Source organism: Carassius auratus, chromosome 4 (genome assembly GCF_003368295.1).
Source record: "Carassius auratus strain Wakin chromosome 4, ASM336829v1, whole genome shotgun sequence".
In the NCBI taxonomy this organism is placed as follows: Eukaryota; Metazoa; Chordata; class Actinopteri; order Cypriniformes; family Cyprinidae; genus Carassius; species Carassius auratus.
This window is the reverse complement of record NC_039246.1, coordinates 5,225,359-5,237,709: the sequence shown is the minus strand read 5'-3', so window position 1 is coordinate 5,237,709 and position 12,351 is coordinate 5,225,359. Positions and strand designations below refer to the sequence as shown.

The following is a 12,351-nucleotide window of genomic DNA, read 5'->3' as shown; positions in this document are numbered from 1 at the left end:
GAATAAAGTGCTTCATTCTTTTTTTCTGAGGAAATCCAAATCTCAAATCCTTAACCACATCACATATTTTTGGGGTGATTTATGTCTTATTCCTCTCATCGCGAAGCAAACAGTAAAATAAAGAAACTTGAAGAACAGTCTCGCTGTCTTCTAGCGTGATCTTCTAGCGTGTTTATATAGCGTGTTCAGCATGGGGGCGTGGTCACATTAGAAGATAATGAAGGGAGACATGGCTGCCCAGATCTGGTCAGACCCCGCTGATTCCATGGTGGCCAGATAAATTGAGTTTCAAACACAAAATAGGATTTAAGCCACAGTCCGAGAGGATAACCAGAAGAGAAACCAGTCGAGCCCAAGAAGGTGAATGTCAGTTCAGAAGGCGGGGTCTAGGAAAGTGGTTCCTGGTCAAATAGTAGAGAGTAACAGTCCCAGAGCAAGCAGACAGTCCAGCTCTCCAATGAACACCGGGGGCCCGAGAACAGCGAGGGATGGGAGGGAGGAGGCAGGCAGTAAGGGAGTCCAACAGCCAGAACTGAAGGGGTAGCTAGGGAGCATAAGGAGTAGGAAAAAAAAACTAAAAGGCAGGAGCTCAAAAACAAGGAACTAGATAGAACTGGAACAAGATCAAACAACAGAAACAAGTGCAAGGTTAACTCGGTAGAGCAGAGATTCCATCTGGCACAGGACAGAAAACAAGAGGGGAAAATAAAGGGTGGGTAACGATCTAAAACTGTTGTAACCTTAGCGAGATAAGTTAACCAGAGAGGCCGGGTAACATTAGACAATAGAGCACATGGCAAACAAACCAACTGACAAGCCATGTGCTCCAGACAGACCAGGAAACAACATAAACAAACTCAGATCAGGCCGGTGCCTTGACACTTGACACATTAATTTATGACTTACATGAATCATGATCTCATATTTTTAATTCAAATCTGCGAAATTTCATAAAAGGTTGCATAGTTTGCACCAGTAAATATTCTATTACTGTTGGACCCTAAACATATATATCATATAACAGTTTTCTAATACAGTACTACTTCCTTCCACAAACTAATTTCGTTGTGACATTGACAGTAAAACTAGCATTCTTTAATTTGAGTGGCCATCTCAGGTCCTAGACTGGCCTGTGTGTGACAGCTTATCAGAATTACCAGCCGAGTCAAGAACCGTTTCCGTCAGATGTGTCCGATGGAGCGTCTGAACCGAACTGATTATTTTTGTGATTGATTCTGAACTGATTCTGTGCTAATTTTGTGAGCCTAGGTAAACCGAAGGCTTGAATCAAGGGCAATCATCGCCAATGACGCCATTACATCGAGCGCAAAAGAACCGGTGAACCGTTTTCTTCAACCAGTTTATTGAATTGAACCGTTCGAACGAACTACTGGTGATCCGAAAACCAATGCAACCGGTTCTTGACTCATGAACGAGTCAATTATCTGGCTCGGCTCTGTGTTTATCTTCAGTTCTCTCTTCACAGCAGTTCAGTCAGTGTACTTTTTGAGTAAATGAGTTACTCCAGGATATTGGTTTGTTTTAACTCAGAGCGAGTGTCATCCACATTACAAAAGTTATCAGCTTAAGTCACTTGTGGATTTATGTGTATTGGAGATACATTGAATGATTAGTTCGCAAAATGGATATCACAAACTGCTTGTTTTGAACTCTCTCACAACAGACACTAAAGAGAAGACAATGCTGATTAAAGTCATAGTTTTTGCTATTTTTGGACCAAAATTTTGATGCTTAAACAAATTGGTTGGGACTGGATTGGGACACCACTACTATGCCATCACACATCATCATTCATCATCTAACTTACAATACACACATATACTGGTGTGCATTAGAGCCTTTTAATTATCGTTCGGAAAAAGGTGTATTAAGTCAAGTTATTACAAGTGCAAAAGTGGCAAAAAAATTCAATTAAGTGTCAGCAATAGAGGTCAACCGATAAGGATTTTTCTCTGGCAGATGCCTATATTTAGAAATCCAGTTGCATTGGATACAGTAAATGGGGCAGGACATTAATCTTTATCAGAGCCACCATCCCCAGCCAAGATAGATTTTTCCTAGCATTGGTGTTGTACAATTGGCTTTTTTCTAAAATTGGCTTTGTACAATTGCTTGAAAGTAGGGGTTACGTGAATACCCAAATAAAAACCATCCTCAGAGCATTTATAGGGAAATGAGGGAGACTGATTTGATAATAACTTACTATTACCTAAAAACAGGGCAACCGATTTAATATATATATATATTCTTGCACACAGAGAATTGCCCAAACTCCTGAATAAGGTCTAAAGTTTCTGGCATAGACACCTCAGGATCGGAAAGAAAGAGCAGCACATCATCTGCATATAAAGAGATTTCACTCTTATCATCTGAGCAAATGGCTCTATTGCTATTGCAAAAAGCAATGGAGAGGGGGCAAAACTGTCTTGTAGCCAGAAATGAAGGAAAACTTTCGGATCTGTGACTATTAGTAATGACCGCATCCAGAGAATTCTGGCCATAAAAAACAACATGGAAGTAGGAGGGAATGGGGGTCATTCTTCTGGGATTGGGACGGAATGGATTTTTTTTGTGGGAGTGGGATGGGAGAGGTTTGAAAATCCACTCCTGTGTCACCCTCTATAACAATGTTGCTCAAGATACTCTGAAAATGTAATCAAAATACTGATTACTGATTAATCCATTTAAAAGTAATTCCGTTACTGTTCTGATGACTTTACTGGAAAAGAAATTAGTTACGTTACTAGTTACGATACTTTTTCTCCAAGAAATTTATGAAATCCCAGCATACTTGCTCCCGGTAAATATTTGGTATTAAAGCATCAACATTCACAGAACAATGTTATCTTTAGCTAAAGTAAGCGGCTGCTGCATGCATGGTTTAGCAGCAAGCCAGCCAAGAATGTGGCATTTATACTCTCTAAAAGCATCTCGGTTCATAGCAATCTCACAAATCTGTTATGATACAATAAACATATGCATAATTAATCTTTCATAATGTCTACAATTCGTGTGTTATGAGAGGATTCGGGAGCACACAAATTTCAGCATTGCTCTTAAAGACTTAAGAAGTGCTTCAAATAGTCAGCCGTAGCTTGGCCAGATAAAGCCTTGCGTAGCATATAGTCTCTAGTCACATGCTACACAAGATTTGTAACCGAAATCGAAGTCTTGCGTTCTTTATTTAAGGGTTAATGAGGGAAAACAAATGAGTGGCACAAGAGCATCTAAAGACACTACCGCTTCCAAGCCACCATCTTGCGAATCCGTATAAGTCACAGGTGGCAACCCTACATTGTGTGGACAGACACGTTGAGATCACATGACCCATTATATAAACATACGCAACTAAGATTACACAAACAGACGTTGCTCTTTTTTTATCAACACTTGGAATAATGGAAAGAAATGTTAAGAAATGTTAATTTAACACTTTTTTTTGTAGCTTAGTGTGTATAAGATTGACATGTTGTTGGTTTTGATGTTTGTTCTTTGTGCTATTTAAAAATAGTGTTATTCTGGATTTGTCTTTTTTTGCATTAGACTTGATGACACTGAAAGTGGAGAGTCAAGAACTCTGTGAAAAGGAAGATAGTATTCGGCATGAGAAATATAATTTCATGACTGGAGAAAAATCATTTATTTACACACAGACTGAAAAGAAGTTACAAAATAGAGCTCAGAACACAGCAAATAGAAGTTATTTCTCCTGCCAACAGTGCGGGAAAGGTTTCACCAGAAAACAAAATCTCATTGACCACATGAGAATTCATACTGGAGAGAAACCTTTCACCTGCCAACAGTGCGGCAAAAGTTTCAACAGAAAAGGAACTCTTAACAACCACATGAAGATTCATACTAGAGAGAGACCATTCACCTGCAAACTGTGTGGAAAGAGCTTCATTCGAAAAACACACCATAAGAACCACATGAGAATTCATACCGGAGAGAAATCTAACACCTGTTCTCAATGTGGAAAAAGTTTTGCATATAAACGAAACCTCATTGACCACGTGATGATTCACACTCGAGAGAAACATTTCACATGCAAACAGTGTGGACAGAGCTTCATTAGTAAATCAAACCTTAAAAAACACACAAGAATTCATACGAGAGAGAAGCCTTTCACCTGCAAAGTGTGTGGAAAGAGCTTAATTCGAAAATCAAACCTTAACAACCACATGAAAATTCACACTGGCGAGAAACCTTTCACTTGCAAACTGTGTGGAAAGAGCTTCATTGTCAAATCAAACCTTAACAACCACATGAAAATTCACACTGGCGAGAAACCTTTCAGCTGCAAACTGTGTGGAAAGAGCTTCATTGTAAAATCAAACTTTAACAACCACATGAAAATTCACACTGGAGAGAAACCTTTTACCTGCAAACAATGTGGAAAAAGTTTCAACAGAAAAGGATCCCTTAACAACCACATAAGAATTCATACTGGAGAGAAACCTAACACATGTTCTCAATGTGGAAAAAGTTTTGCGCGTAAACAAACCCTCATTGAACACAAGAGGATTCATACTGGAGAGAAACCTTTCACCTGCAAACTGTGTGGAAAGAGCTTCATTCGAAAACCAGTGCTTAAATACCACATGATAAGTCACAGTAAAGAGAAACCTTACACATGTTCCTAATGTGGAAAAAGTTTTAGACATAAACAATGCCTCAATGTCCACATGACAATTCATACTGGAGGTAAACCTTTCACCTGCCAACAATGTGGAAAGAACTTCACTAGAAGAGGAACCTTTAAAAAACACTGAAAAGAGAAGCTGTTTACATGTGATCAGAGCAGGGACGAATAATTACTTCAAAAGAATATTCAAACCATTCTCACTCAGCCTCAAATGCCATTGCAACACAACACCTATGTTAATCATGTACAGCAGTTCTGGTTTTGTTTTTAGCAGCACTAGTGGAAACAACACAAGACCTTGTGGAGGACTACATGGCTGTGCCCAGTAATCAATACCATAATATAAATACCGCAGACTAAGGTCTATCCATTGACGGTTTATCAGCATCCTGGTTCGCTCTCGTTCAAACAATGTCGGACAGACAATCTTTATCATCCAAAGATGACTCCTCCTCCCCAGCCTCTTCTAACCTAATTGTTCTCCCAAATCTTCCCCATTTCCAAAAAAGGATAAAAGGCAAAACAAACCTCCGGACTTGCCTCACCAGACTCCACCGTCTCCAAGGACCAGCTCTGCACATTCATCAAGCCGTGGAGTCAGTGTGCCTTCAAGCCTGTGCCGCACCCCGATCCCGCCCTCAGTTCAGTCTCACACCTAGGCTTCTACCTTTTCAACGCAGAGGCGTGCAGCCCTAGCTTACAATTGGCCACCTCCGCCTCCAATCACAGCCCTGCCGATCGCTACTGCCAACCCAGACCTTGCAGCACAAGCTAGCGCTTGGCAGTACTGGCTATCAAACTCAGCCCTGCCGGCAGCTCCTCCCAGTCCAGAGGTTGCAGCCCAAGCAATACTCCCTTTTCTCTCCCAAACCTATGGCCGCCCCACCAAACGCCATCGCCGCTGACCCTCCCCAAGTGGCCCAGATACTATCAGGTGCGGACGTCGATCTCTCGTGTCTTCTTTCCCTCCTGCCCACTCCCGATTCAAACCACCAAATAGATTTTGAGGATTTTTCAGTCACATTAAAAAACCAAGCCCCCTTTCATCTCGATTACTTAATTTTTCTGAGTTCACAATCGTACTTAGTCGTTTCACTGAGATTATCTGTTCAGCCTTCCCCCTCAGACGACGCAAGCTCAATGACTATTTGTCAATTATTGCAGAGCTGGTATTGTCTTATGGAGGGGTTCATATTTACACGTACCACAAGCTTTTTTCTGCCAAATGTGCAGTTTGAGTCGCCCAGTGGAACCAGTGCCCTTACTGGGGGTGCATTCAACCCAGATCTCCACAGCAGGGTATTTGTAGGATGCAGGAAAATGAGTAGTCAGTCACCCACTCCACCACTTCTTCCCCACAAATTAATCCTAGCATACCCCAATGCACCAATACTTAATAGTTGAAATCCACCAGTCATGTCCCGAGATCTGCGACTACAGCAAACTCGTGTCCAGCTCCACCAGAAGCAGATAACAGGCAGTCAAACCTCGCCTTCAACAACGGGAGATGCCCCAGACAGCGCTGCCGCTGCCTGCACATTTGCAAATTCTGTGGCTGAGCTCACGCCTGTATTGTTTGCACAGTGTATAAAGCCATGAATAAAAAATCTCAAAATTATCTATAGACAAAGAATTAACTAATTACCTTAGTAGATAACCTTATCAAAAAAAGTCAGGCTTTATGATCGGGCCCTTCAATAACCCCCGTTTCGAAACGTTAATCGTTGATCTCTCATCCCCACTTAATTCCACTGTCCCAAGCATTATCAGCTTGATCCCACTTGATGAATTTTCCCTCAAGTACCAAGACATAGACCAGGCAGTAGAACAGCCCCAAAATGTTTGATATGCTATCAGAAGCTGTTTGTTGGTTTCTGTCTAATAATTATGCAATTCCACACATTATCCACCTCCTAGATGACTTTCTGGTCATTTCATTTTCCGAACGCAATACCAGACGCTCATCTCCTTATGGTCCAAAAAATTTTTCCGAGGTTGGGATCCCCATTGCTAAGGGGAAAAAAACACTGGTTCCACCACATCTATCAAGTTCCTGTGTCAACCTAGATTGGACTAAATTTCAGCTCGCCTTGCCCAAGGAGAAGATAGATAGAATAATCCTCATCTCCTCTACCCTGCTCGGCAGCTCAAGCTGTTCTAAACGCATACTCCTTTCTCTGCTCTGGCATTTTGCAATGCGTAACATTCCCCAAGGAAGCCCCTTTATCTTGCATCTCCTAGCACTCGCATCTTCGGTCCACTCAAGGACCTCGTTCCCTTATCCCTTACATGTAGCTTGTAACATGTAACATGAAGCAGTTCTTTCTAAATTATGTGAAAATCATCTTGTATACTCACTTACACAAAACAATATATTGATTTAAATTTTCTAAGACACTTTTAGTTGGTAAAAGTCATATGCGAGTAGGCGTCAAAAATCATGAATATCATTGTGATTTACACCAGAGAAGACAAAGGCCCTCATAATGAGCTGTATAATGAGCCTTTCAGTCAGCTGTGTCACTGAGAGGGAGGAGTTACAAAAAAAAGAATGTGAGGACAAAATACATGTATATAATTTTATGTTTTATTATCTTTATTATTATTATTAATGGTGAAAAGAGCTGAGAATTTTTTTGGGGGGGGTAAGTTGAAAGAACAGCATTGTTTGTTACATTTGTTACAGTTACATTTATTTGTTTTTTGTTTGTTTATTTATTTCACTTGATTATACATTTAGTCAACATTTATAGTTGGAAAAATGTCTTTGGAAAGTCCTTCATTCTTTTTTTCTGAGAAAATCCAAATCTCAAATCCTCAACCACATCACATCTATATACAACAATATAAACAACTTATTACTCATGCATTTGACTGCTAGGTTTTTATAACAAGTTGCTGAAACAAGCTGGAACACATTCAAAAATTAGCCTACTTGTTAGGCTATCACAGACATTTGTGAAAACTCACCACTGACAGAAACAGTCGACTCTCGTGCCTTTTGCATTTAAATCTTTATTACACGCAATTCAACAGGTCTTAAATAACTTTGTTTTTCTGCCTCTATAAAAGTGCATATATAATGTTGCCTTGTTTCTCTAAAGTTGCTCTTTTTCTTGATTTAAATCTAGGCAAAACCTATGTGTTGAAACACAAAAGGCGTTTATTAGTATACATTTATTGTAAAATGACTGCATTTCCGTCTCAATCCATGTTCATTTTTACCACGAACAATGTGTTGTCACTTTAATTCAGCGCATGCAGCACAGCAAAAATAGACTCGGTACGTAAACGATCGCTGCACTGCTGCAGACGCACCGCTCCTGGAATGGACTGACCGCAACCACGTGCAGTGTGAACCCTAGAATCCGTTAACATTGTTTTCAAATGGATTACTTTATCACAGAATATTTGTTCTAGGCAGCATAATTAGTTTAAAAGTAGACATGTCAGGCTTTCTATAGATATAGCTCTCATGTCTCTTTGTTGAGTATTCACTGAGTTACAGTTCCTTTTAATGACGCGTTTGTAAATGAAGATCACCGCAGAAAAAACCTGCAGACAGCACACCTTGTTTGTTATCTTTATTTTATAAATATGCGTAACGCGTTGTGGGATTACAAATTTGTACTATGTTAAATCTAGTTTCCAATGTAATAGTATGTACTTTGTGTTTTTACATTTTGAGGTTAAGATTATGACATTCTGAGATGATCAAGTCAAGCAGCCATTAGAGACATTAACCTTTTGTCTTCATGCACTTCCTGACTAAAGGGCAAGGTCCCAACATAAAGATGCCTGCTAAACTCAAGGCACAGCTGTGCCTTTTTCTCTATGATAATGTGAAGGTATGGGTGATACTATTAAGCACCTCTGTATTTAAATCACAGTTTTATGCTGATGAGATTAAGGCTTTGAAAATGCCAATGTCTGGCATTTTCCCAGCATGCTTTGTTTAGGTTGCATGCTTTGTTTAGGTTGTCTCCAACTCCTATATCCCGCCTCCTTGAAATGTATATAAACTACAATGTATTAATGACAAGTTAGACTTTTGATAACTACAGTGCCACGCAGAGCGTTCTCAATAAAAAAATTCTGCTGAAGATTACCCAAGAGTCTCCTGGTCTTCGCTTCTGAGTTTCCAAAAGCATATATGCCTTAATCAACTCCAGAGGGTTAAACAATGGAATGGGCTTTCCCTTTTCTACAAAAATCTTGTTTCATCTCCCATCGACATAGAACTATTTACAGATGCAGCTCCCTCAATCGGTTTTGGAGGTTTTTTACCAAGGACGCTGGTTTGCATCTAGATGGCCCTCCCTGGCTACAGGACTCACCCAAGTCCTCAGCTCTTTTCGAGCTCAACCCCCTCGTAGTTGCAGCCTTTCTGTGGCAGGACAAATGGGCGTCTAAAAGCATCTTCGAGCACTGCGACAATGAAGCAGTTGTTCAGTGCATTAATAAAGGTCATTCTCACTCTCCTGCCCTAATGCCTCTCCTCAGATGTTTAATATGGATTACAGCATGCAACCAATTTATAATAAATGCCAAGGTTCAGAAAACCAAATCGCGGACTCCCTGTCTCACTTTCTGATACATTTTTTGGAATTTAGGACACTGGCTCCAGTGGCAGACCAATTCCCCACACAAGTTCCTCTCTATTCAGAATTAATATTCCAGTAACCCACCCACTAAAAACCACTTCTCGAAGCATCGCTCAACACCATTCTCCATGCAGTTTCTGCCAGAACCCCTCCAGTCATACATAACTGCACAGAGATGCTTCAAGGCATTCCACTTCACTTACAATACTCCGTTCCCAGAATTTTTCCTTACTTTCAGTTACTTACTTTATTTTTTTTCTACATGGCGTCAAGGGTCTTCAAGTCGGGTTCATCAAAGTATATCTGCGCGGAGTTCTGTTTTTCCATAAACTGATGTTTGGCTCTCCCTCACCTGAAATTAGCAATTCACAAACCTCCCTCCTGATCAAAGTGATCCACCCATCCCGACACTAGACAACTCATAATGCAAAATTTCTTTCCTTTTTGACAAAGGAATTGTTGAATAAAGTTGTTATTTTTGTTCCCTTTGCTTACAAAAAGTATTCTCGCCACTTTATAACATTACAGTTGAACCACTGATGGCAGATGGACTATTCTGATGATAATTTTCTGGACCATGACAGTGTATTTTACTTCACAGTCACAGAGCTCTCGGTTTTCATCCAAAATATCTTCAATTCTTTTTTAAATTTATCTTCAAAACAAAGCTTTCACGGGTTTGGAACGACATGGGGCTAAGTGATTAATAAGAAAATTAATTTTGTGGTGGAGTAACCCTTTAAATCTAACAGTACCAAAACTGCACAATTTCCAGAATCCACAAAAAATGAGTTGTTTGCCACTCTTCCCAAAACTGATTCAGTGCTGTGCTTAGATCTAAAACCAGACTGAAAAGGTTCCAATATGTTATTTTCAATTATGTAGGCTGATAACTGATTTAAAACCGCTTTCTGCAATACTTTTGTTAAGAATGGCAATTTTGAAACATGTTTATAGTAAATAAGTAATAAATAAATACCAGACCTTCTGTGATGCTTTCATCACAAACAGATGTAATAAAAGCAATTTTGTTTATGAAGAAGCTGTAAAACTTCTCTCACAACTATGGGCTATGACCAAGACCAATTCCAGAAAATGTATTTATTACAGAATTAATAGTAGAGAACAAAAGCTTTGGTCAATGGGAATTTTGAGAATATTCTCCCATGATATGTGTGTGTGTGTACATGGAGAAGACACGCATGACCAGAGAATAATATGACGGGCCTTTGTCAGCAAGAGGACCTGTTACATTGCCTGGTAACCAATTGACCATATGCACGGAGTGCTCTTTATAACTTTCACATTAACATAAGCCAGCTCGTAAACTTCCGTTAAAGCTGATTTAATGTGGTGGTTTACATGGGTACAGAAACCTCTCCTGCCTAGTTCTTGGCAGAATTTGAAAAAAAAAAAGAAAAAGTGCAGTGTATAAGGGAGAATTATTTAAATACTTAACTACAAATGAAATAATTTAAATATTAATGGTTTAACAATTAAATAATGCATTACACATTTTTAGATTTAATTTAGTAACTACATTTTTTTAAGCTGCTAAATATATTGTCAACACAGACTTGTTACTGTTGTAGTTTTGCTACTGTGAATTAAGTCTGAATCACTTAATGGACCGCTCTATTTTGACATTGGCTTATTTTCCGTTATAACTGTCAATCGTAGCAATGAGTCCAGAACAATTTATGAGATTTTCCTGCTTAATATTTAACACCTGCATTTGTCATTCCTGAAATGGTAAATGTGGATGTTTGGTCCTCTTAGATAAACAAACATTTTCTTTAAATTGTGAATAGATTTTGTAGAGAAACTGAGCAAAGATAACTCCCCTTAAAGCACAGTACAACTGACTGGAAATGACTGAGCTGGTTCATCTAAAACCAGGAAGTAATTGTGCATATGTTCAATTGACAGAGCATTAGTGATTGCTCTGGAATATATTTGATACAATACATTTCTGTTTTTTTCTCTCTCTCTTTTTACATTACACACAAACAGAACTTTATTACATTTATTGCATGAAATAAACTGTATTATACACCTCACAGGGAATTGAGTTACGATATCAAATCCTATATATTGTTTGATGTTTTATTGTTCTGTGTTGTGATGTGATTGTATTTGCTTTTATTATTGTTACAGTAAAGTGTTATTTTTATATTCAACTTTTGGTCTCCTGTATACACTTTATATGGTTCTCCTCACTCCTTTCGAGTCTAGAACTGGTCCAGTGGATATTTACATTGGAGTACACAAGTGCTACATTGTGTGTGTGTGTGTGTGTGTGTGTGTGTGTGTGTTCAATCCATTATCAGTGCCTTAGAAATGTTTGCACTAATGCTGTGTGCTGCACAAATCACCTCTCATGTTGTTTACAATGTTACTGAAGGTCGTGCAACATACAATGAACAATGTCTACATCAGGGTGAATTTAAGCAATCTGCAAGTACTATTTGTTCATAAAACAAATACAATGGAAAAGTGTACCTTTACAATAATAATAATAATAAATAAAAAAATTGAAATCCCATATAAACAGTCACCGATGGGACTGATCCTACAGGGTATTTATGTCTTGTTCTACAAGACTATTCCTATCAGAATCCTATAGGAACGGTTCCAAAATATGATAGAAATTCCAATTAGAATCCTGTAGTTTTCTTATTGGAATCATTTAGGATTTTTTGACAAGGTTTGCACACTAGTAGTTCCAATAAACCACTTTGAAACTGTCCAGTTATTGTATTTATGTTTTTTATATATGTTATGAACATAAGTTCAGAAAATGCTTTTGCAGCAGAGCGGTGTTTCTGGTATCGGTGAGAGAGGTGTGGAGCTGGAGATGATGAACCCAGAGCGGAGTGAATATTAAACGCTCGGAGCGCTGAGGGGAAATTGTTGACGCTCCTCTCCACTCACATACTCTGGTGCCAGCTCATGAGAAAGTGAAAGGGACTGAAAATGTAGACAAATTACCAAAAGAGGCATTGCAAAAAGAAGTATCAGTTCAAGGAAAAGGTGAACAAAAAGCAGTAAGGCATTGGAATATGACAGAGATGGTGAGAG

The 12,351-nt window shown here is 39.1% G+C and overlaps 1 protein-coding gene across 3 annotated transcripts in view; it reads left to right on the top strand.

Moving 5' to 3' along the window:
* The window catches only part of LOC113066181 (gastrula zinc finger protein XlCGF57.1), a 33,843-nt gene that overhangs the window by 2,958 nt on the left and 18,534 nt on the right, over positions 1 to 12,351 (top strand). The window contains exon 3 of one of the 3 annotated variants that reach the window (XM_026237946.1): positions 3,565 to 5,335. The exons of the other annotated variants lie outside the window; for them this stretch is intronic. Coding sequence (XP_026093731.1) covers positions 3,565 to 4,664 — 1,100 coding nt within the window. The 3' untranslated portion in view covers positions 4,665 to 5,335. Of the gene's footprint in view, positions 1 to 3,564; positions 5,336 to 12,351 lie in introns of those variants that run through there. 3 annotated transcript variants of the gene reach the window in all.